At 42.5% G+C, this 24,083-nt stretch overlaps 1 protein-coding gene across 10 annotated transcripts in view; it reads left to right on the forward strand.

Annotated features, from left to right (window-relative positions):
• Positions 1-24,083, forward strand: part of utrn (utrophin) — a 451,611-nt gene that overhangs the window by 335,650 nt on the left and 91,878 nt on the right. For all 10 annotated transcript variants that reach the window (XM_060937691.1, XM_060937690.1, XM_060937694.1 and 7 more), the window contains 3 exons: positions 363-509; positions 2,233-2,311; positions 6,167-6,227. In XM_060937691.1, coding sequence (XP_060793674.1) covers positions 363-509; positions 2,233-2,311; positions 6,167-6,227 — 287 coding nt within the window. The remainder of the gene's footprint in view (positions 1-362; positions 510-2,232; positions 2,312-6,166; positions 6,228-24,083) is intronic.

Consider the following 24,083-nt stretch of genomic DNA (forward strand, 5'->3'; position numbering starts at 1 on the left):
GAAAACCGTCCACATGATTATACATTTGTCCATGAACAACATCATACATTTGTATGACGATGTCCATGGACAAATGTATGATCGTGTAGACGGGGCTTTACAGTTCAAGCTAACATGTCTATTTATAAATAAATATCAATCACTCCTAATGACATGCATTACAAATATCAGTAGATGATTACACATACATAAACCGTGATGAAGCAGCTGAAATCACAGCTTAATCTTTCAATCTAACAATTTGAGTCAGAAAACAGCAGCAAGCAGGAGGAATGTGTCGATAAACAAGTTCTGTACAAATATCAGGCCTGTAATGGACAATTAGATTTGGAATGCCTGAGTAAAAGTGTGTGTGTGTGTAGGCGTTCCGGGATGAGGTGGCTCCTCTGAAGCAGGAGGTGTTGACAGTGAACGTGTTGGCGAGTGAATTGGCTCCTCTGGATGTGCAGCTTTCTTCCACAACCAGCAGACAACTGGACAACCTGAACACACGCTGGAACTTACTGCAGGTACACACACACACACACACACCTAGTTACTCAACTAACTTGGAGCATTATTCTAAATACTTATCTCACAGCGCTGTTCAATTCTCGATCCTGATTGGTTGGAAGGTGTTGATTAATTTTCTATAACAGCAGCTCTGAAAGTAGTTCCGGCTGTAAGGCAAATCACAGGTTTATATTAATGCTCTTGTTTGTTTTTTTGTGAAAATGTTATCATTTCTCTAGTAACTTGTGTGGTGTTCACTCCACATTAACACATTTTAAAAACATGCAGTTGTTGATATTGTGAAGTTTTATGTGAAGATTTTTTATTTTTGTGGAAAGAGTTATCAGTGTCGGCGGCATGGTGGTGTAGTGGTTAGCGCTGTCGCCTCACAGCAAGAAGGTCCGGGTTCGAGCCCCGGGGCCGGCGAGGGCCTTTCTGTGCGGAGTTTGCATGTTCTCCCCGTGTCCGCGTGGGTTTCCTCCGGGTGCTCCGGTTTCCCCCACAGTCCAAAGACATGCAGGTTAGGTTAACTGGTGACTCTAAATTGAGCGTAGGTGTGAATGTGAGTGTGAATGGCTGTCTGTGTCTATGTGTCAGCCCTGTGATGACCTGGCGACTTGTCCAGGGTGTACCCCGCCTTTCGCCTGTAGTCAGCTGGGATAGGCTCCAGCTTGCCTGCGACCCTGTAGAACAGGATAAAGCGGCTAGAGATAATGAGATGAGATGAGTTATCAGTGTCAGTAACAGAGGTAAAGGTGTTTTTTTGTTTTCTATATGCCGCAGGAAAATCTTCAGGAGAGAGGCCTTTTTTTTTTTTTTTTTAGGAGAAAGAAAGCACCTGGCAAGCGCATATAGTGTATGGGATTCTGCGTGTTGGAGGGTTAAGTGGGGAAAAAATGAGACTGAATAAAACCAAAGTGGAGTCAGAAATATAAAATAGAGCAAATTTCAGCGACTGGAAACTGTGGATGAAAAATAGCAAGAAATCTCAAACCCTAAAGTTTAAATGAAAGTTATTATGACTCATGAGTTTCTCTTTCATGAGTCTCTCTCATGGTCTAAGCAATAAAAAGGCACAGTTCTGTGTGCACACACACACACCTCTCCTCTTCAGTGCTTTTTGACCTTCTTTTATTCATCGTCCTTTTTTCCCTCGTTTCTTGTCAAAACGCCCTTCATCCACTTCTCCATCCATACATCACTGTTCAAACATAAATCCCCCCCCACCTATCCTCCATTATCACCTGTCTGAAGGTCGGTGTCTCACTCACCAGATCTGAGTGTGTGTGCATGTGAGGAAATTGATATAGTGTTGAAAGGTTTTTGTGTGTGTGTGTGTGTGTGTGTGTGTGTGTGTGATAGTAAATGGTGCACTAGAGTATCGGAGTGTAAAGTGTGTGCAGGATGTGATGAATGGCATACACACACGTGTAATGAGAGGTGTGATGGTAATTTAATCGGTCATTAGGAGATGAGGATGTAAATGTGACAGCAGCACAGATACACACGTTATAGCTGTGGAGGACAATGTGTGTGTGCATTGCTGAGCTCATTGTTGCTCCACATGGATGTACATTTTTACTGGATATTGAAAGATCTTGAAGGCTATTTCAGCTTTCTTAATATAATCATAATATAATGGATTGAGAAGGTTTGGACTGAAAACTAAAAAAGAAAACCAAAATGAACTTAATCCATTCTGCAGTCTAATATACTGTGACCTTGTGATTCTGTCTCTAGGTAGCCATTGAAGAGAGACTGAAGCTCCTACAGGAAGCCCACAGAGACTTTGGGCCCTCATCACAGCACTTCCTCTCCAGTATGACACACACACACGATGCTCATTGACATAATGCATTCCCTAGCGCTTTACCTGAACAGTAACCATCACTAACTAACTAAATGCCTAACCTCAACCCTTACCCTGACCCGAACCTAGACCTACTTCTAGCCTGAACCCTAAAACTAAGTCTTAACCCTCAAACAGCCCTTTGAAGAAGTGTACACACACACACACACACACACACACACACACACACACACACACACACACACACACATTATAAATTAATTATAATGGCAGTGAAGCAAATTAAACACTTTTGAAAATACTGAACCTAATTAACCTAAAATAAACGTGCATTAGTGTGTGGTTGGACCTTGAACAGCCAATGACGGAGCTCGTCGGAGAACAATATGCAAATTAGGTTTGTGAGCAAGACTCCACAATGCGCTAATGTGTTCAAGTCCTCAATATGTAGCAAGTACACACCCTGAACTGTTCTTCTTGCTGATTTAATAGTAGTGACGCTCCATTCAAGGAAAAATATATTCAGAAATGATTCATTTTTGCGATTGAAAACGTGCATTAGTGTGTGGTTGGACCTTGAACAGCCAATGACGGAGCTCGTCGGAGAACAATATGCAAATTAGGTTTGCGAGCGAGACTCCAGTATGCATAACTATGTATTAATTATAATGGCAGTGAAGCAAATTAAACACTTTTTGAAAATACTGAACCTAATTAACCTAAAATAAAATAGCATAGGTAATTAGATATGTATAATAAAGCTCTTTTTCTCTTTGTGTTCACATGCTTCAGAAATGATCTTCTGCTCATGGAATACCTACCTTTCAGTTGTATTAATTTGTGTTTGCGTTATTTCAAGCTACGCTAAACCACATCGTGGATGCTGAATGACTCTTTTGGCTTTGACTCCACACTCCGTTTTGCCCTTTTAGGAGGAAATGTCTTGAACCGTGTGTTTATTGGTGCACAGAATAGATACAACAGACTTGCAGATATGTAACCCCTGTTTTTACAGGCGCTATCAAGTTTGCACATTTTCTTACATATCCAAAACATTGCGTGTGAGACCAACAGCAATATTGGAATCTGTTTAGTTTGAAGTGGCTCGACAAATGAAAAGCCAATAGGCTGTGGGTTCAAATCCCATAAAATCACTTCAGAATGTATACTAATAAATAAATAAACATAAATGGGAAATTTGTTATTAGCCTTTGAAGTCAGTGTAAGTAAGCGCATTCGGATCACATCCATGAGGTCTTTTTTTCCTTTCTTTCTTTCTTTTTACAGATTTGTTCCTTTCAGGGGAGATTTTATGACAGATTTTTAAGGAAAGTCACAGTTTAACAGTCTGTCAAGCTCAGCCTTTCTGTCTCTCCCAGCACACACCAACCCCATTAGAGAGGCTTTGACAATGAATAATTCAGAGGTTAATTATTCCACCCTCTTCATGTCTCCTCTGCTTCCGATCATCTCTGAATGATCTCGTTTCCTAAATGGTCCTGGTGCTAGTGATGCTTCTCGCACAATTTAACTATTTTAGTTTAAAAAAGGAAAAAAGACACACATTCTTCCTGATATTGATCATAGATGTCCAGCAATTCCTTCTCATTAACGATGTGTGAGAAGAAGGCTGGCTGTCCACTCTCACTTTACTCCTGCTGTGTAATCGTCCTGAACAGGTATTAGTTAACTCGGCGTCACTTTGAGACTCTTGACTCATTGCGGTTATTGGCTGCCATGATTGCAATGTCTCTCTCCATTCTGCTTAAATGCAGCACTCCAGGAGTAAAGCTAATACCAATTCAACTCCATACAACAGGCTGAGATGAAGGGGCAGCGGAAGCTTCTCCGATTCTCTCATGCCAAGTTCAACTCCCAGGGGATTTGATAGGCAAGGCTCATAGCAGAAAGCACAGCTGTTTGGATTTGCATTTTAAAATTGAGCCAAGGTAAATATTCAGCTAATGCACCACTGCTGGTACTCCAACTGGATACAGATCTATTCAGCCCTGTTGTGTACCGTATATACGCTATATGGCCAAAAGTATGCAGGCACCTGACCATCACACCCATGTGTGATTCTTCCCCAGACTGTGGAAGCACAATTATACAGAATAGGCACTTTCAGACCAAACAGTTCTGGGGACTCATTGAGCAGAACTACAGACCGGGGAGCTCTCCCAAGAATGACATACCTTCAAGGGCTTTTTTTCTGCTTGCTTTTGAACCACCAGTAGGTAGGAACGCTGAAGTGACGTAAGCCAGCCGACGGTTGGTATAGTGACATCACTTCTGCGCAACATACAACTAGAAGCTATGTTAGCTAGGCCAGTGCTAATGTTAAGAGCTGATATTTACACACCAAACATTTCACACCAGATTTTTAAAAATGGCAGTTGCCAGTGCTGCATTGGCTCATGTGTTCAACCAATCAACATACATTTATGTCTGGACCAATCACCGTACACTCACATCACTTATGTTTCTTCTGGTGCTGGGAGAGCACCTACGCTGAAGTATGAGCTTAAGTCCTTCAAGACGGCGTTCTAAGAACTGTGATCATCCTCAGTTCCTGCAGTGCGGACACACAAAATGGGGAATTTCCTCCAACAGTTCTAAGAACGATGGAAAAAGTTCCTCCAATCCGAAAGCGTCTACTGTCTTTACATGCTATAGCTAAGAGGCTCAAATAGTTCATTCACCTGGGAAGTACAATAACGCGTAATGGTGATCTCACTCCCGAACTTAACAACCGCATTGGAAAGGCAGCAAATGCGTTCAATAAACTTCTACCTATTATGCATCGTAAATCCATCTGGCTGCGAACAAAAATGGCAATATATGAAGCTGTAGTGATCTCAACCTTACTATATGGCGCTGAAGCTTGGAATACCACCCTACAAGAAGAGAAGCGCTTAGCGGCTTTTCATACTAGATGCCTTAGCAGAATTCTTGGTGTGTCCTGGAGAGACCACATCTCAAACACAGAGATCTTTGAAAGAACTGGTCAGGTTCCCCTAATTAATATCCTGTGACAGAAACAGCTATCATGGCTCGGTCACGTCATACACATGCCTCTAACACGCTTACCGCGCTACTTGCTCCATTGGTTACCATCAGGACGGCGGTGTCCAGGCAGGCAACGCATGCGATGGAGCGATGTGGTCTCAAGAGACTTACAGGAGTTGGGTATCTCGTTTGAGGAGGCAGTGGTGGCAGTGCAGGACAGGAAGCAATGGCGATCCTTTGTGTTGGCACTATGTGGGTGCGGCCCACTGCAGCAGTAAGTAAAAGGCTCAAACCTGTTCCAACATGACAATGCCCCTGTGCACAAAGCAAGCTCCATGAAGACATGGTGTGTTAAGGTTGGAATAGAAGAACATAAGAGTCCCACACAGAGCCCTGACCTCAACCCCACTGAACACCTTTGGGATGAACTGGAACACCGACTGAACGAACACAAATCCCAGCGCGATTCCAAATATTGATGAACGGTTCAGAAATAAGTTCACTTGCTATTTCCTGTTGGTCAAACCAAGCAGCAATTAATAGTTAGCATCCAACCCTGAGGCATGCTGCTGATTCCCAGAGGTGTTTCTGGTATCAGTGATGGCATGTAAACCAGGTCAGCTGTGACTATGAATCTAAATATCATTAGCTGAAGCTCCAGTCTCTCGTGTTGCTGTGTATCAGAATAAAAGTTAACAAAAGTTGTTAATCAATGGATTAATGGGCCAAGATTCATTGACCACTAATGGAGCATCTTTTAAGATTATATAAATCAACACCAACGCGAAAGTTGTTTTAATGAATCCCGTGTGTGTGTGTGTGTGTGTGTGTGTGTGTGTGTGTGTGTTTTCACAGCTTCGGTCCAAATGCCCTGGCAGAGAGCAGTATCCCAGAATAAAGTGCCCTACTACATCAAGTAAGTGTCACTGATGTGCATGTGCGCACACACACACACACACGCACACACACACCGAGAGAGACAGAGATGTGTGACAGTTCATAACTCTGATGCCCGGCTCTATTAGCCAAGTTTATGAACAGGAACAAAGTCTTCCAGCTGGATTCTGTTTCGAGTCCGGCTTATAGCCTGGAGACGTACAGATCATATCTCCAGAACGTGCCGTGGCTGTGCAGTGTGAGGTTTTATCCCTGCCTGACTCTTATATGAAAGAGGAAGCTTAGTTTTATGATTCTGACAGTTTGTTTGTTTACTTTTTAGCTTGTGGTCATAATTTAACAGTTGATCTACAGTGGTGCTTGAAAGTTTGTGAACCCTTTAGAATTTTCTATATTTCTGCATAAATATGACCTAAAACATCATCAGATTTTCACACAAGTCCTAAAAGTAGATAAAGAGAACCCAGTTAAACAAATGAGACAAAAATATTATACTTGGTCATTTATTTATTGAGGAAAATGATCCAATATTACATATCTGTGCGTGGCAAAAGTATGTGAACCTTTGGTTTCAGTATCTGGTGTGACCCCCTTGTGCAGCAATAACTGCAACTAAACGCTTCTGGTAACTGTTGATCAGTCCTGCACACCGGCTTGGAGGAATTTTAGCCCATTCCTCCATACAGAACAGCTTCAACTGTAGGATGTTGGTGGGTTTCCTCACATGAACTGCTCGCTTCAGGTCCTTCCACAACATTTCGATTGGATTAAGGTCAGGACTTTGACTTGGCCATTCCAAAACATTAACTTTATTCTTCTTTAACCATTCTTTATGTAATGACTTGTGTGCTTAGGGTTGTTGTCTTGCTGCATGACCCACCTTCTCTTGAGATTCAGTTCATGGACAGATGTCCTGACATTTTCCTTTCGAATTCGCTGGTATAATTCAGAATCCATTGTTCCATCAATGATGGCAAGCCGTCCTGGCCCAGATGCAGCAAAACAGGCCCACCTCATGATACTACCACCACCATGTTTCACAGATGGGATAAGGTTCTTATGCTGGAATGCAGTGTTTTCTTTTCTCCAAACATAATGCTTCTCATTTAAACCAAAAAGTTCTATTTTTGTCTCATCCATCCAGAAAACATTTTCCCAATAGCCTTCTGACTTGTCCACGTGATCTTTAGCAAACTGCAGATGAGCAGCAATGTTCTTTTTGGAGAGCAGTGGCTTTCTCCTTGCAACCCTGCCATGCACACCATTGTTGTTCAGTGTTCTCCTGATGGTGGACTCATGAACATTAACATTAGCCAATGTGAGAGAGGCCTTCAGTTGCTTAGAAGTTACCCTGGGGTCCTTTGTGACCTCGCCGACTATTACACGCCTTGCTCTTGGAGTGATCTTTGTTAGTCGACCACTCCTGGGGAGGGTAACAATGGTCTTGAATTTCCTCCATTTGTACACAGTCTGTCTGACTGTGGATTGGTGGAGTCCAAACTCTTTAGAGATGGTTTTGTAACCTTTTCCAGCCTGATGAGCATCAGCAACGCTTTTTCTGAGGTCCTCAGAAATCTCCTTTGTTCGTGCCATGATACACTTCCATAAACACGTGTTGTGAAGATCAGACTTTGATAGATCCCTGTTCTTTAAATAAAACAGGGTGCCCACTCACACCTGATTGTCATCCCATTGATTGAAAACACCTGACTCTAATTTCACCTTCAAATTAACTGCTAATCCTAGAGGTTCACATACTTTTGCCACTCACAGATATGTAATATTGGATCATTTTCCTCAATAAATAAATGAGCAAGTACAATATTTTTGTCTCATTTGTTTAACTGGGTTCTCTTTATCTACTTTTAGGACTTGTGTGAAAATCTGATGTTTTAGATCATATTTATGCAGAAATATAGAAAATTCTAAAGGGTTCACAAACTTTCAAGCACCACTGTAAACCTGAAAATATGATTTGAGCAGTTATTTAGTATTTGACTTTTCTTTCAGTATAAATGAGCCTTTAATGTGTGAAGTTAAGGATAAGACACTTGGGGTTGTGCTGTTACAGGAAAGTACACAAAACAGCGACACAAAACGCCGTTTCTTTTACCACCATGAAGTTAAGATAAATGTTTATAATTTTTGTCTAGTTATATACGCCAGATAGGGTTGGTTGATTTGATTGATTGATTGACTGATTGATTGATTGATTGATTGATTGATTGATTGATTGATTGATTGATTGATTCATCTGTATATAGTGACATTTAATGTTGGAGAATGCCCGACAAACGTCTAAACATCTCTCCCTTGACCAGTGTCTGGGTTTTTTTTCCCCTCTCTCATAAAATTAATAAGATCAAAAAAGGAAACATTCAAATGCAGCTTGTCATGTTAGTGATACCGCAGTTCCTTGTCGTGGAAAAATAAAACAGTCAGTTGATAGTGAATATATTCCAATAGTAGTGTCAATTCCAAAATATTGGCACCCTTCCTGCAATGATAAAAACATAAGCACGTTTCAAGAGCAGCCATTTGGGGAACTCTGAGAAGTGTTTGTTTTATTTTTATTAGGTATATCCTGGGAAGTTTTTGTTTTAGCACAGTTTCTTTCATGCACATCATTTCTGTTGTTTAACATTACAAGTCCTCAATCTCCATGCAAAACATGGGCTCCATAGGTTTGTTCATGTGGATGACAATTTAAAAAAAAAAAAAAAGATCAGTGCAACGAAAAAATATTTTCAAAAAATAAACTGTTATTCTTCTATGGAATACATAGTTCCTCCAATCGATTGAGTAAAAATTGAACGTGATGTTTATTTTATACAATCACTTTTCCATGTTTTTCTTTAGGGTGTCAATAATTCTGGACTGTATCTGATCAGTAACATTTCTTCTGACATCCTTAATGTGGTGAGAGAATGTAAGAGAAATTCAGTGATGTAAATCCGAGAGAGAAAGTCAGACTGTCATTAGCACCAGTGTCGATTATGTCACTTTTACTAACTAGTCACACTTTTTCCTGCGTCAGCGCCGACTTTCACGCTCCGCAGAGCCGTGGATATGGTGATCACCGAGTAGGAGATTTAAGACCACTATAAGTACAAGGGAGAAGGTAAAAAGAGACAGACAGACAGACAGGCAGGGAGATGTATCTTTCTGGACACCTGGGCTGTGTGTGTGGGATTTTTGCCCACTAGCTTGGCACATTAAGGGAGAGGAGATAAAAGCGAGCAGGAAAGAAGTCAACACCTGCTGTGTGTGTGAGCGAGAGAGTGTGTGTGATGAGTCACAGAGCTGCCAAATCAGTGCCTCTCTGCAGACCTGGCTGACAGCAGCCATATGGTCATTCACTTGGCCGTCAATAAATGCATGCACCACACTGGACACCTTTCAGCACTTAACCGCTTCACAGTTTTTGGGATAATTCCTGAATTGTAACCACACACATGCACGCTCACGGGATGACGCATGGTCTCGACTGCTCAAATCAATAAGCCAGGACATGATGCGAGATCATATGGCAGTCAGTGTAAATTGGTCTGAAAGTTCTGTTGATGCTCGAGCTGCTACATTTACACACCAAATTGTGGATTTGTCTCTATTCTGAAAAATCGTCACAAAGAACAAGAAGGTTTTCTTGGTTGTCTTCTTTAAAGAAGTTCCAGCATACGGTTTAACCATAGATTATTTTTCAATTATTTTACGGCAATATGGCAGAAAAAAAAACTATTCAAAGAAGGAGAAGGGCTGTGAGAGATGCTTTTGCATGTTTTCTCACAGTGGTTACTTTCACTTTGTTCTGAAATTTGGTGAACTTTGAGTTGAATCGCTGCTGATTATTAAAGGATATACGCAGAACCTTTATTTTTAAATAAATTTCTGAGTGGATTGTATCTCCATCCTTGACTCTTGTATGCTGCATAAATCGGAATTTAAAAAATATATATTTGAGAGTTAAAATCGACTGAAAAGTTGGCATTCGAGCTGCTCCGCTGTGCCAGCCAGCCCTGAGCGCGTGACGTCACAGCGGTAACCGGTTTTAAGGCCGAGGCCTTTGACAGCTATAGACCAAAGTCATGTAAATAAAAATTTATGGCGAAAGTAAGAAACACCGTTCCCGACTTGCTCAACTAAGACTGATTTGACTTCACTGATTGTGGGTTGACTCTCATTAAAACAGGATAGGTGCTATAACTTATGCAACATCCATGTCCATGCATGCGTTTTCACTGATAAAACGTAAACGGCTAATTAAATAATCAGATGAACTGAGACAATCACATTCTGAAGCAAATTAAATAATCTTATACTGGTAACTTAAACACACAATACAAGTTACATGGATTAATCTAAATGCAGGTAAACAACGTGTTGTTTTTGTTTTGTTTTTTTTACAACCCCGATTCCAAAAAAGTTGGGACAAAGTACAAATTGTAAATAAAAACGGAATGCAATGATGTGGAAGTTTCAAAATCCCATATTTTATTCAGAATAGAACATAGATGACATATCAAATGTTTAAACTGAGAAAATGTATCATTTAAAGAGAAAAATTAGGTGATTTTAAATTTCATGACAACAACACATCTCAAAAAAGTTGGGACAAGGCCATGTTTACCACTGTGAGACATCCCCTTTTCTCTTTACAACAGTCTGTAAACGTCTGGGGACTGAGGAGACAAGTTGCTCAAGTTTAGGGATAGGAATGTTAACCCATTCTTGTCTAATGTAGGATTCTAGTTGCTCAACTGTCTTAGGTCTTTTTTGTCGTATCTTCCGTTTTATGATGCGCCAAATGTTTTCTATGGGTGAAAGATCTGGACTGCAGGCTGGCCAGTTCAGTACCCGGACCCTTCTTCTACGCAGCCATGATGCTGTAATTGATGTAGTATGTGGTTTGGCATTGTCATGTTGGAAAATACAAGGTCTTCCCTGAAAGAGACGTCGTCTGGATGGGAGCAAATGTTGCTCTAGAACCTGGATATACCTTTCAGCATTGATGGTGTCTTTCCAGATGCGTAAGCTGCCCATGCCACACGCACTAATGCAACCCCATACCGTCAGAGATGCAGGCTTCTGAACTGAGCGCTGATAACAACTTGGGTCGTCCTTCTCCTCTTTAGTCCGAATGACACGGCATCCCTGATTTCCATAAAGAACTTCACATTTTGATTCGTCTGACCACAGAACAGTTTTCCACTTTGCCACAGTCCATTTTAAATGAGCCTTGGCCCAGAGAAGACGTCTGCGCTTCTGGATCATGTTTAGATACAGCTTCTTCTTTGAACTATAGAGTTTTAGCTGGCAACGGCGGATGGCACGGTGAATTGTGTTCACAGATAATGTCTCGTCTCGTCTCGTCTTCTTCCGCTTTATCCGGGACCGGGTCGCGGAGGCAGCAGTCTAAGCAGGGAAGCCCAAACTTCCCTTTCCCCAGACACCTCGGCCAGCTCCTCGGGAAGAACACCGAGGCGTTCCCAGGCCAGCCGAGAGACATAGTCCCTCCAGCGTGTCCTGGGTCTTCCCCGGGGCCTCCTCCCGGGGGGACATGCCTGGAACACCTCCCCAGGGAGGCGTCCAGGAGGCATCCGAAAAAGATGCCCGAGCCACCTCAGCTGATTCCTCTCGATGTGGAGCAGCAGCGGCTCTACTCCGAGCTCCTCCCGAGTGACTGTGCTTCTCACCCTATCTCTAAGGGAGCGCCCAGCCACCCTGCGAAGGAAACTCATTTCGGCCGCTTGTATCCGCGATCTTGTCCTTTCGGTCATTACCCAAAGCTCATGACCATAGGTTCACAGATAATGTTCTCTGGAAATATTCCTGAGCCCATTTTGTGATTTCCAATACAGAAGCATGCCTGTATGTGATGCAGTGCCGTCTAAGGGCCCGAAGATCACGGGCACCCAGTATGGTTTTCCGGCCTTGACCCTTACGCACAGAGATTCTTCCAGATTCTCTGAATCTTTTGATGATATTATGCACTGTAGATGATGATATGTTCAAACTCTTTGCAATTTTACACTGTTGAACTCCTTTCTGATATTGCTCCACTATTTGTCGGCGCAGAATTAGGGGGATTGGTGATCCTCTTCCCATCTTTACTTCTGAGAGCTGCTGCCACTCCAAGATGCTCTTTTTATACCCAGTCATGTTAATGACCTATTGCCAATTGACCTAATGAGTTGCAATTTGGTCCTCCAGCTGTTCCTTTTTTGTACCTTTAACTTTTCCAGACTCTTATTTCCCCGTCCCAACTTTTTTGAGATGTGTTGCTGTCATGAAATTTCAAATGAGCCAATATTTGGCATGAAATTTCAAAATGTCTCACTTTTGACATTTGATATGTTGTCTATGTTCTACTGTGAATACAATATCAGTTTTTGAGATTTGTAAATTATTGTATTCCGTCTTTATTTACAATTTGTACTTTGTCCCAACTTTTTTGGAATCGGGGTTGTATCCAAATGAGAGTCGGAGCTTACCCGTCTGTGTTCTCGCTTCTTGAAGGCCGATCTTGTGGCCGATTGTTTTGAAACATTCTGACTTTCAGTTGTTCGTTCAGTTCTCCATTCATTCACTTCTTCCACGTAAGGGCGAGATGGCAGCAATATCCAGTTTAGAAATAAGACGGCTGTTCCACTCATTTTCTCCATACTGTGTATTCCGCCATTACTGCTCGGCTCAGGCAATTACGAAAATCCAGGACGGAACGGGACGTCACCGGTTTTAGCAACAACCACAGGGAGGTCACTGCACAAACGATATGTCCTGTCCCATTCCATCCTGGGTATAACCAACAACCCTCACTCCGGGAGGACTGGTTTATTTTTATTAAAAAAGTAAAATAAATACTTTCCTTTTCTTGTTTTCTTTTTCTTTAATTCTAGGTACTGCACCCTCTTTCAATATGGGCTTATAGCCAACGCTCCTCAACAGATCAGAGGTCTCGTACGAGTCTTCAGTAAAATGTGCAGAGCAGAGGAGAGACCACTTCGTAGGTGCCCAATGTGCCCATGAACTTCTCGCAAAACATGTCCAAATCTTTGCAGTTTGAACATTCTTGGGCCATGAATGCAACGTAAATCCACCTTCTGTCGTGTTGCTGCACCCGTCAGCAACACATCTACATGGCATGGCGATAAATTAGCTCAAAATGGAGGATTGCAGTTAGCGCTGTGTTTTAGTATAGCGGAAATGGTGGTGAGACCGATAGACTTCCTGTTGTGATGTTACGGACATCAAGGTCATTCACTCAGACCGCTACATATATAAATCACTTTAATCGTAAAAATTACTATATTAGATTTATTGTTAACGCTTAAAACTATTCCTGTGCCATTCTTGAGGTCTCAAGGCATTTATAAACGAAAGTGAGGCCATGTCTCTGCGTATATGCTTTAAGTAGCGTCACTCCAAACTGTTTTTCCTCCCGCTCTGCCTGATTTCATATTTAGACATATTCCTCAGAACAAATTTAAAATATGTGTCAGTTTTGTGAAGGTTTATCGTTCTTGCCTCGGGTAGCTCTAAGCATCCAGTGAACAAGCTGGAAAACTTTCATGTTGGCCTTCAGTTTGACTGGAGTGAGGTTTCCTGTGTCTAACCTCTCTGTCTGGAAGACATACCCTCACTTCTTCGCTTCCTAATTAAAGCTCACTGACCTCCTGGTGCCTGGAATGCAGGGAAGCCAGGACCTGTGTAATGTCAGAGGCTAACATGAGTCTCACAGCAGGAAGCTGAATTCAACAAGCTCTTGACTGACAGGTTAATTTCCCTTCTGTAAGGGAAGCAGGTTCAGAGCACAGGTCCAGTTGAACAGGGATACAGGAAGTTCAGAGAGTAGCTGAGAAAGACGACTCCTCTTTGACCTGATGACTTTTTACAAGGCTCAGACTGTGAGCACCAGGGCTTTACATGAACTTTTTTGCTCACCGGCCACTGTGGCTAGTGGTTTTCCCGAGTCACTAGCCATTCAGCCTTTTCACTAGCCACAATATTGTTGCCAGGAAATTGCATTTTTTTCTTCAACATGATACATTAAAGTTCGGAAGATCTAGATTTAATTATGAATGGCAGCATATAATGTAGCACTCAAGTATTCAGTGGTGTTAAGGTAGCTCCCTATATGAAAACATGCAACCAATTCAGACAAAAATATAAACAGAGTATTCTGTTTATTGAATTAAAATTCAAGCCCCTTACAATATGAAATATCGTATAATATGAAAAATAACATTCAGTACAACTGAACTGATTCTAATATTAAAAGTCCAATTCAAAACATTCATCATTGAAAAACATTTGATGTTTTGATATGCAAGTATTATGTGTATTATCAAGTATTATTATGTATTATCTATTAATAGTGTGTGTGTGAACATGTGTAGAGAGAGACATTAAATGTCCTCATTACATTCATAATCAGATGAGTCTGAATGGTCCATGAAAAATGGTCTTTGTGACCTGAGGCTTCCAGCAGGCCATAAGTTGATAGCTGGGGCGGATCAAATTCTTTCCAATCGCGTGAACGTTTCTAAACAGCAGCTCCATCCTCTCCAGCTCAGCCGACTTCATGACAGCCAGGGACTTGAAATCAATGCTGTCCTGTAGTGAACCAGCCATCTTCGCCTGTTTTGATGTTATAGTACTGATGTGTGCATTTGACTTTTCGTGGTCCTTTATAGGTTCGAGTTTAAAATTGCTGGTGCCTGTCTTTGCCAGACTTTCTACAGTCTTCGCAGTACATGGTATTTTCGGTTTTGCTATGAACTAGCCAATCTCACCCGAACTTCCATTTGTCATTGAACTGTCTTATCTTCCTATTAGCATCTTCTTCATCTCCATGGCCGTAGCCAGCTACGGGTATGAGGCCACCGAGGTCCGGACCTTGGTCATTTTTAAGAACTGAAAATACATTTGTACGCTAGATATTCAACTGGATAAAAAATAAAGCATAACATTAAAACGTCTCCGTAAAAAGTGCATTGTTAATGATGTTAAATGTTGATTCTGTCTTCTGTGTCTGTTTCGTGCGCGCGGCTCTGAGACCAAGAACACAAAAGCGAATGAGCGCGCGACTCAGGGGAGGAATGCAGTGCAGCAGACACGTTTTTTTCATGGTAACCATCAGCGCACTTTCATGAAGCTGTTAAATTTACATTTTCGAAGCGGCGCAGTTGTAGCCTGCCTTGTTTGTCTCATCTCATCTCATCTCATCTCATCTCATCTCATCTCATTATCTCTAGCTGCTTTATCCTGTTCCACAGGGTGCCTTGTTTGTGATTTTAAAAATAAATCATTTGATAAGCCAAAACAATGGAGTCGAAAGTTTCAACTTATGTTTGCCTTGAATAACTTTGCCTAAAACATGGTGGTGTATACTGATTTTTTTTTTCCCCAGAATTTTTTTTTTTGTGTTGGTGTAACGGATGCCAGATTGTTAATGTAGCTTAGTTACATAGGCTACATGGTTAGGGTATCTTTTGTCCTCATTGCTTGGGCCAGATCAAACCATTAAACAAGCTTAAATTATTCTTACTCTTGCCACGTACATTTTTTTTTTTTTTCAAAACTGATGATATTCAAACCCTGTGATGACCTGGCGACTTGTCCAGGGTGTACCCCGCCTTTCGCCTGTAGTCAGCTGAGATAGGCTCCAGCTTGCCTGCAACCCTGTAGAACAGGATAAAGTGGCTAGAGATAATGAGATGAGATGAGATGAGATGAGGCACATGCTTTGCGCATCACGGACCTCGGGGATTTTAAAATGCTGCTCCGGCCCTGCTCATCTCTGCCCCTTTTTTCCTGAGCAGCAGGGTTTGAAACTCCAGCTATATGCCGCCACATAGTGCGCTTGTCAGTCATCAGCAACTTTGTTGCTTCGTTCATTAATCGCAGGTTACCGTATCACTGATTTTATCTGAGCCGTTAACGAACGTTCTAAACAATTCTAACATGTTGTCAGAATGTTTATGCAGGTGCTCATGGGAGTTGTAGGCACGTAATGTTACATTGCAATGTGTTTATTATATTAGATGCCTTCAGAGAAAACTATAATTAAAATATATTGTCATACCACAGAATAAACCACCCGCCAAAGTGGCTAGTGAGACTAAAGTCATTACCCGCCAAAGCCAAATTTTACCCGCATTTGGCGGGTGGGCGGGTGCTAATGTAAAGCCCTGGTGGGCGCGCGCACACGCACACACACACACACACACACACACTCTCTAATGCATATCAACTTGAGCCTCCATTTCAACACTGACTCATCCAAATACAAGGTTAAGAGACTAAAAGCTCTAAGGCTGAATACTTGTTAAAAGCCTCATTGTTCATTTTTGACATTTAACAGCCACAAATATGATGTGAATATCCTCTCAGAAGTCCCCATAAGTATGAGTCAGTGTCGCTGATTTTAGCTAATGGACAGATCTTATCATGGAATAAGTAAAAGCAATGAAAATGACTTGGTCCTCTAAGAAATCCTGGAATATCCTCTCATACACACACACACACACACACAGTACTGTGGAAAAAGTCTTAGGCACCCTATTCCCCCCCCCCCCCCCCCCCCCCCCCTACTAACTTTGTTATAGATTTCTATTTTATGACTTCTACGGTACATTATCGAGTCAGTACAAAAACATTTTAGCGTCCAAACGTTCGTTTTCCAGCACAAAATTAAATGTCACAGAAAAAAATGTTTGTATCTGAGCAGCATATTACAATAGGAAGCACTTTTCAGGTTAAAAAAGAAAACATAATGAAGGCTGCTGGGTTTTGGTGCAAAATTAAGAAGCGAGTGTGACAGTCAAAGTGTCCAGAAGAACTGTGGCTGGTTCTGTAAGATGCTCAGTAAAACCTACAGCTCATTTCTGCATAAAACTGCACCCATTGTACCTGAGACCAGGGCCACGTTAACTCTTGCCAAGGCCCTGGGCAGACACCCCCCCGAGGCCCTGGGCAGACCCCCCCCCCCCCCCCCCCCCCCGCCTGTTGTCAACTGCGCTCAGCAAATTCACCCCCTCAGACGTGCCTGTCTACCTAGACACAGAAACTTAAATAATGACAGTGGCACAATTCGAAATACTATTGAACGATAAAACTTTATATCCATCAACACCTATTTAATCGAGAAAAAGCAATGGTGAAATAGGCAATTGCATGGTGAAAAAATCCATCAGACATCATGGTTAACAAGTCTGGTTAACTAAAGTTTAGCCTCAAGAAGGCTTTGAATGAGTGAGTCAATGAACAACATGTCAAGAACATAACCTCGGCCTACAACAGTTTCTTTAGTATTCAGAACAAGAACATTCATTTGGTATATAACCGTCCGTTTTCATTTTGGAATCCAGGCGACTTTTAACTTGTGAAAACAAAGAGCGATAACAAAGAAAGAAAAATATCTTGCTTCTCAGAAATAAATCTCAAAATGTTAGGCTATGTGAAACATTTCATCCTTTCACGTACGTAATGTCCCAAACAGCAGTGGCACACAGCTTTGCGTATTCAGTTTGACAGCCATGGGTCAACTTACAAGGGCACTTTCCTACTTTTCTGGAAAGCGAAGTCATTAATTAAATCATTGAACTCAAGCTGGCGTAGCGTGTGAAGACATGGTGGACAGTGATCATATTGACAATGACGGGTGATTTATGCGACGGGACAAGGTGGGCTTCCTTACGGTTGGCGAAATGCATCAAAAATGTTATCAATATGATCAAAACTTCTGAAAATATCGTTTCATATTTTCCGATCTCGCTACCTCCGAGGCCCCCTAGTGGCCGAGGCCCTGGGCAGCTGCCCATGAAGCCCATTAGGATAACGCATCCTTGCCTGAAACTACTATATATATATATATATATATATATATATATATATATATATATAATTTTTTTTTTTTTTAAAGCAAAGGGTTGTCTCACACCAAACACTGACTTTGTTTAATTTATTATGGCTTACTGTTTGTAGTATTTTTTTTTTATGTTGAAACATTTGATTTCATTATTTTTAAACCATTTTTGGTCTATAGTATTTCTTTACATGTGCCTAAGCCTTTTGCACAGTAGTGTGTGTGTGTGTGTGTGTGTGTGTGTGTGTGTGTATAAGTTTTTAGATATATCTAGATATTTCGAACTTCAAACTCCACAAAATGTCTCATTTTTTAATCTTAAACATATCTTCCTTTGCATTTTGTTGTGGATTCCGTATTAACTACTTAATCAAGACATAAAACGTTTACGGAATTTATAGTACATTTTTATGATCCAGCGTTATTGTCAGAAATAAAGCTGGTAAATTGATCACAGATTGATCTAGCTCTCTAACTGTTACAGGAAGTCCACACCTATTGGTAATGACGGTGTACTGTCTCGTTTTTAATTTTACATCGTTGGGCATGAGATTTTTTTTAAAAATGGCAACCTCTGAACAAAGGCTGCCGGCAAAAAAAGTGACAAAAATACAGAAGGAAATGGAAAAATGACAACCAATGGCCAGAATGAATGAAAGAGAATGCTTACAATGCCATCTGCACCATCTGTCACCGGGTTTCCTCTCACTGAAAAATACAAAACTGCTCAAATTCAGGCAAGGTTTGTTTGTGTTAATAAATGGGCCTATAGATACATGTCTGGGAAATGATTCAAACCTGTACAGATTCCTAGATGTGATTTACGTATGGCAGGGTTCCCCAGTTAGTTTTCCTTAAGGGCCAAATTCTGTCATGCATGCCAAGCCAAGGGCCAAAACGTCCGTGGTTAAATACTCTCACGTCCACCAACACTGAAAAATAAACATCCTAGCACACACACACACCTTTCTGTATCTGACAAAAATATTTGCATTTGCTTGATTTGTATTACTAATAAGAAAAAAAGCAATGACTAACAACAGCACTACAGCAAGTAGCACACAGCAGGGAAGGAGTGAGTATCCTGAGGCAAAGATAGCCGTCAACTTTTCTACAAAGGCCTGACATATGGATGTCTGCATACCAACAAGAACATGAAGGCAGATTGTTAAACAATGCAAACTTCTGCAAAATGTCCAAAGACAGCTTACAGTAGTGTATATATACAACCACAGTCACCTCAAGAAGCGTCAAGTGAGACTGTGAACAAAGAGTCAGACTCGAGGACACACACACATATGATATATATATATATATATATATATCATATCATTATCTCTAGCCAACTTATCCTGTTCTACAGGGTCACAGGCAAGCTGGAGCCTATCCCAGCTGGTTGCGGGCGAAAGGCAGGGTACACCCTGGACAAGTCGCCAGGTCATCACAGGGCTGACACATAGACAACCATTCACACTCACACCTACGCTCAATTTAGAGTCACCAGTTAACCTAACCTGCATGTCTTTGGACTGTGGGGGAAACCGGAGCACCCGGAGGAAACCCACGCGGACAACGTGGAAACTCCACACAGAAAGGCCCTCGCAGGCCACAGGGCTCGAACCTGGAACTTCTTGCTGTGAGGCAACAGCACTAACCACTACACCACCGTGCCGCCCTAGGTGGTGTGTATGACCGGTAATTACTAACACTTGCTACTAGGTGGCGTGTATGACTGGTAATTACTAACACTGGCCACTAGGTGGTGTGTGTGACCTGCAATTACTAACACTGGCCACTAGGCGGTGTATGACCGGTAATTACTAACACTGGCCATTAGGCAGTGTGTGTGAACTGCAATTACTAACACTGGCCACTGGGGGGGTGTGACCGACAATTACAAACACTGGCCACTAGGCAGTGTGTGTGACCGGTAATTACTAACACTGGCCACTAGGCGGTGTGTGTGACCGGTAATTACTAACACTGGCCACTAGGCGGTGTGTGTGACCGGTAATTACTAACACTGGCCACTAGGCAGTGTGTGTGACGGGTAATTACTAACACTGGCCACTAGGTGGTGTGTGACCTGCAATTACTAACACTGGCCACTAGGCGGTGTATGACCGGTAATTACTAACACTGGCCATTAGGCGGTGTGTGTGAACTGCAATTACTAAGACTGGCCACTGGGGGGGTGACCGACAATTACAAACACTGGCCACTAGGTGGTGTGTTTGACCGGTAATTACTAACACTGGCCACTAGGCGGTGTGTTTGACCGGTAATTACTAACACTGGCCACTAGGCGGTGTGTTTGACCGGTAATTACTAACACTGGCCACTAGGCGGTGTGTGTGACCGGTAATTACTAACACTGGCCACTAGGCGGTGTGTGTGACTGGCAATTACTAACACTGACCACTAGATGGTGTGTCTCATCTCATCTCATTATCTCTAGTGGCCTTATCCTTCTACAGCAGGGGTGTCCAAACTGATCCATAAAGGGCCGTGTGGCTGCAGGTTTTCATTCCAGCCATGCAGCAGCACCCTGATTTGGCTTATTCAATTGACTGACACACCCACCCTTTAATCAAGGGTGGGTGTGGCTGCAAGTATTTGACTGTGTGAAGACAGTTCAGTTGATTGAATGAGCCAAGTCAGGTGTGCTGCTGCATGGCTGGAATGAAAACCTGCAGCCACACGGCCCTTTATGGATCAATTTGAACACCCCTGTTCTACAGGGTCGCAGGCAAGCTGGAGCCTATCCCAGCTGACTACGGGCGAAAGGCGGGGTACACCCTGGACAAGTCGCCAGGTCATCACAGAGCTGACACATAGACACAGACAACCATTCACACTCACACCTACGGTCAATTTAGAGTCACCAGTTAACCTAACCTGCATGTCTTTGGACTGTGGGGGAAACCGGAGCACCCGGAGGAAACCCACGCGGACACGGGGAGAACATGCAAACTCCACACAGAAAGGCCCTTGCCGGCCCCGGGGCTCGAACCCAGGACCTTCTTGCTGTGAGGCGACAGCGCTAACCACTACACCACCGTGCCGCCTAGATGGTGTGTGTGACTGGCAATTACAAACACCCACTAGGCGGTGTGCGTGACTGGCAATTACTAAAACTGGCCACTAGGCGGTGTGTGTGACTGGCAGTTACAAACACTGGCCACTAGGCGGTGTGTGTGACTGGCAGTTACAAACACTGGCCACTAGGCGGTGTGTGTGACTGGCAGTTACAAACACTGGCCACTAGGCGGTGTGTGTGACTGGCAATTACTAACACTGGCCACTAGGCGGTGTGTGTGACGGGTAATTACTAACACTGGCCACTAGGCGGTGTGTCTCATCTCATCTCATTATCTCTAGCCGCTTTATCCTTCTACAGGGTCGCAGGCAAGCTGGAGCCTATCCCAGCTGACTACGGGCGAGAGGCGGGGTACACCCTGGACAAGTCGCCAGGTCATCACAGGGCTGACACATAGACACAGACAACCATTCACACTCACATTCACACCTACGGTCAATTTAGAGTCACCAGTTAACCGAACCTGCATGTCTTTGGACTGTGGGGGAAACCGGAGCACCCGGAGGAAACCCATGCGGACACGGGGAGAACATGCAAACTCCACACAGAAAGGCCCTCGCCGGCCCCGGGGCTCGAACCCAGGACCTTCTTGCTGTGAGGCGACAGCGCTAACCACTACACCACCGTGCCGCCCTAGGCGGTGTGTATGACCGGTAATTACTAACACTGGGATGGTGGCAGGCACACACAGGACCGAAACCATCAGAAAACAACTCGAGTTACTTTATGTATCCACACTCTATGCCTATGGGGCTCCACTCACGTGGGCCGAGCTCCGCTATTATGTGCTTTTCTTGTGGCAAACAATATAATTTGCTTTTACACAGACAGCTAGAGAGTTTACATGCATATCACACATTATGGGTTTAGCATTGGCGTGTTTCAGTCAAATAAAACAAAACTGATCAGTCCAGTCAGATCTGAACTGATGGCTTTCCTGGTCACTTTGCAATTTTCTGTACAAGCCATGTTTCTCTTTGTTTACTTTGTTAATGATTATCTGTTACTGGTTGTAAGGAGTGGAGATGGCAGGTAGCTTGAGCTAACTCATCGCGGACCATAGAGAGCATGCATGACTTCTGACATCTATGCGTGCTTTACGGCGCAAGTCAGAGGTCAAGTGTGTAGTGTGGGATGAGGTCAAAATAATGTAAAGCAGCGCACACATTATTTCATATATTGCACACTTTATTAAACATGTTGTTACAGGTGCGTTAGTGCCAATAGGTTGGTGCAAACCTGGCCCGCGGGCTACCATTTGGGGTTCGGAGATCTGCAGTATAGAGTCAGCATTTTAATGAGCGGTAATGCAGGTGTAAGATCCATTGCATTAGACAAAATGAGCATTATGCAATAGTCACCCCTGTCCTTTCCCCTTATTATTTTGATTTCAGGAAGTTGGCAATCCTAGTATGAACATCTGTGAAAATGAGCATGTGACATATTTTTGTCAGAGTTGGCCGACTACAAACTTGTAATTTGAATGCAGCCTAAAGGAATACTTTGTTGAGTTTTAATGGAAGGGGAAATTTTAATGGAAAAGGTGGTGTTTTAACAGAAAAAAAAGAGTTTTCCAGTTTTCTTAGGATTATGCAGAGATGGTGATCTTAACCCTTATCATTATTTTTGCCTGGAGTTAAATATGAAGAGTCTCGAACAGCAGCAGCTGAGATAATGAGTCAAAGAGTCATTAAAAGTGATTCCTTCGAATCATTATAAGTTTTTTGACCTAATAAGCTCACCACACTCATTTATAGCATTGTTCTTTCGTTGAGACAGAATGTGTGTGGGTGTGAGGAGAAGAGAAAGAAAGAAAATGTGCTTCCATTCACAGCCCTTGTATTGCTTCAGCTGACCTTTGACTCGAGAGCATCTGCTTGACTTGGATCCATGCTTTGGGATTCTTGGTCTTTTTGCTAACATGGAGTAATGCAAGTTTTATTTGTTTCTCATTCCTCTTGTTGGTGTGTGCTTGTGTTGTACATTCACAGATAGATACAGCAACCATATAATTTCAGTGAGCACAGTGTGACTCAGATTCAAGACATACAGACAAATACATGAATTTTTGATATTATTAAAAAACCAGACTCTATATGCCATAAAGCCAGCAGCTAGATAGAATTTGGCTATACGGCTAGCAGTAATGTGCTTGTAATGCACACAGATGTGTATCTACAGTGTGAACGGAAAGGGTCAGCTAAACAGGACATACTGGTGCTCATAGTCTGTTTGTGCTAATTGCAGTAGCTTTTACAGCATAGATCAAAGACTGAGATCAGCAACAGATCTCAAACACACCACCCTGTGCAGGCGTCGTTTCTAATCTCCAGACTATACTGTAGTATCCGCGCACAAGACAGGAAACAGTGAGCTGTGTTTTTGAGTTCGAAACCCCAGAACATCGGGAGCAACAGTGCAGCTGCTGACCTCAGGCACATACATATTTGAGCTCACGAATGTGAAAACAAATACTGGACTTCAGCTTCTGTATAAGTTCATCCTGCTGCTCATAAACCTTGCTTGTGGCATATTTGTTTGCTATGCATATAATTATTAGAAATTGAACTCAACATTTATGAATATGGCAGAATAATCATCTCAGAAATCCTGTCAGATTATCTGATTTTTAACTCGCTGAATATTGCCAGGAGTGATGAGCAAGAACATCCATGAAAATGACTTCAAGGGGCAAAGTGTAAGAATTGGCCACCTGGCTAATTAATACTTCACACTCCAAACAAATAGGGGGCAGTGTATCACCAGAACGTTGGGGCTGTCGACCCCTGTTATCCTTGACTTACAAGTGACATCAAAAGTGACATCAAAGCAAAACAGAAACCCGGATGTCAGCCATGTTGGTGGAGATACAAATGCGGGGTCAAGTGACATTCCATATAAAACATAGT

The sequence above is a fragment of the Neoarius graeffei genome, chromosome 13, assembly GCF_027579695.1.
Source record: "Neoarius graeffei isolate fNeoGra1 chromosome 13, fNeoGra1.pri, whole genome shotgun sequence".
Classification (NCBI taxonomy): domain Eukaryota; kingdom Metazoa; phylum Chordata; class Actinopteri; order Siluriformes; family Ariidae; genus Neoarius; species Neoarius graeffei.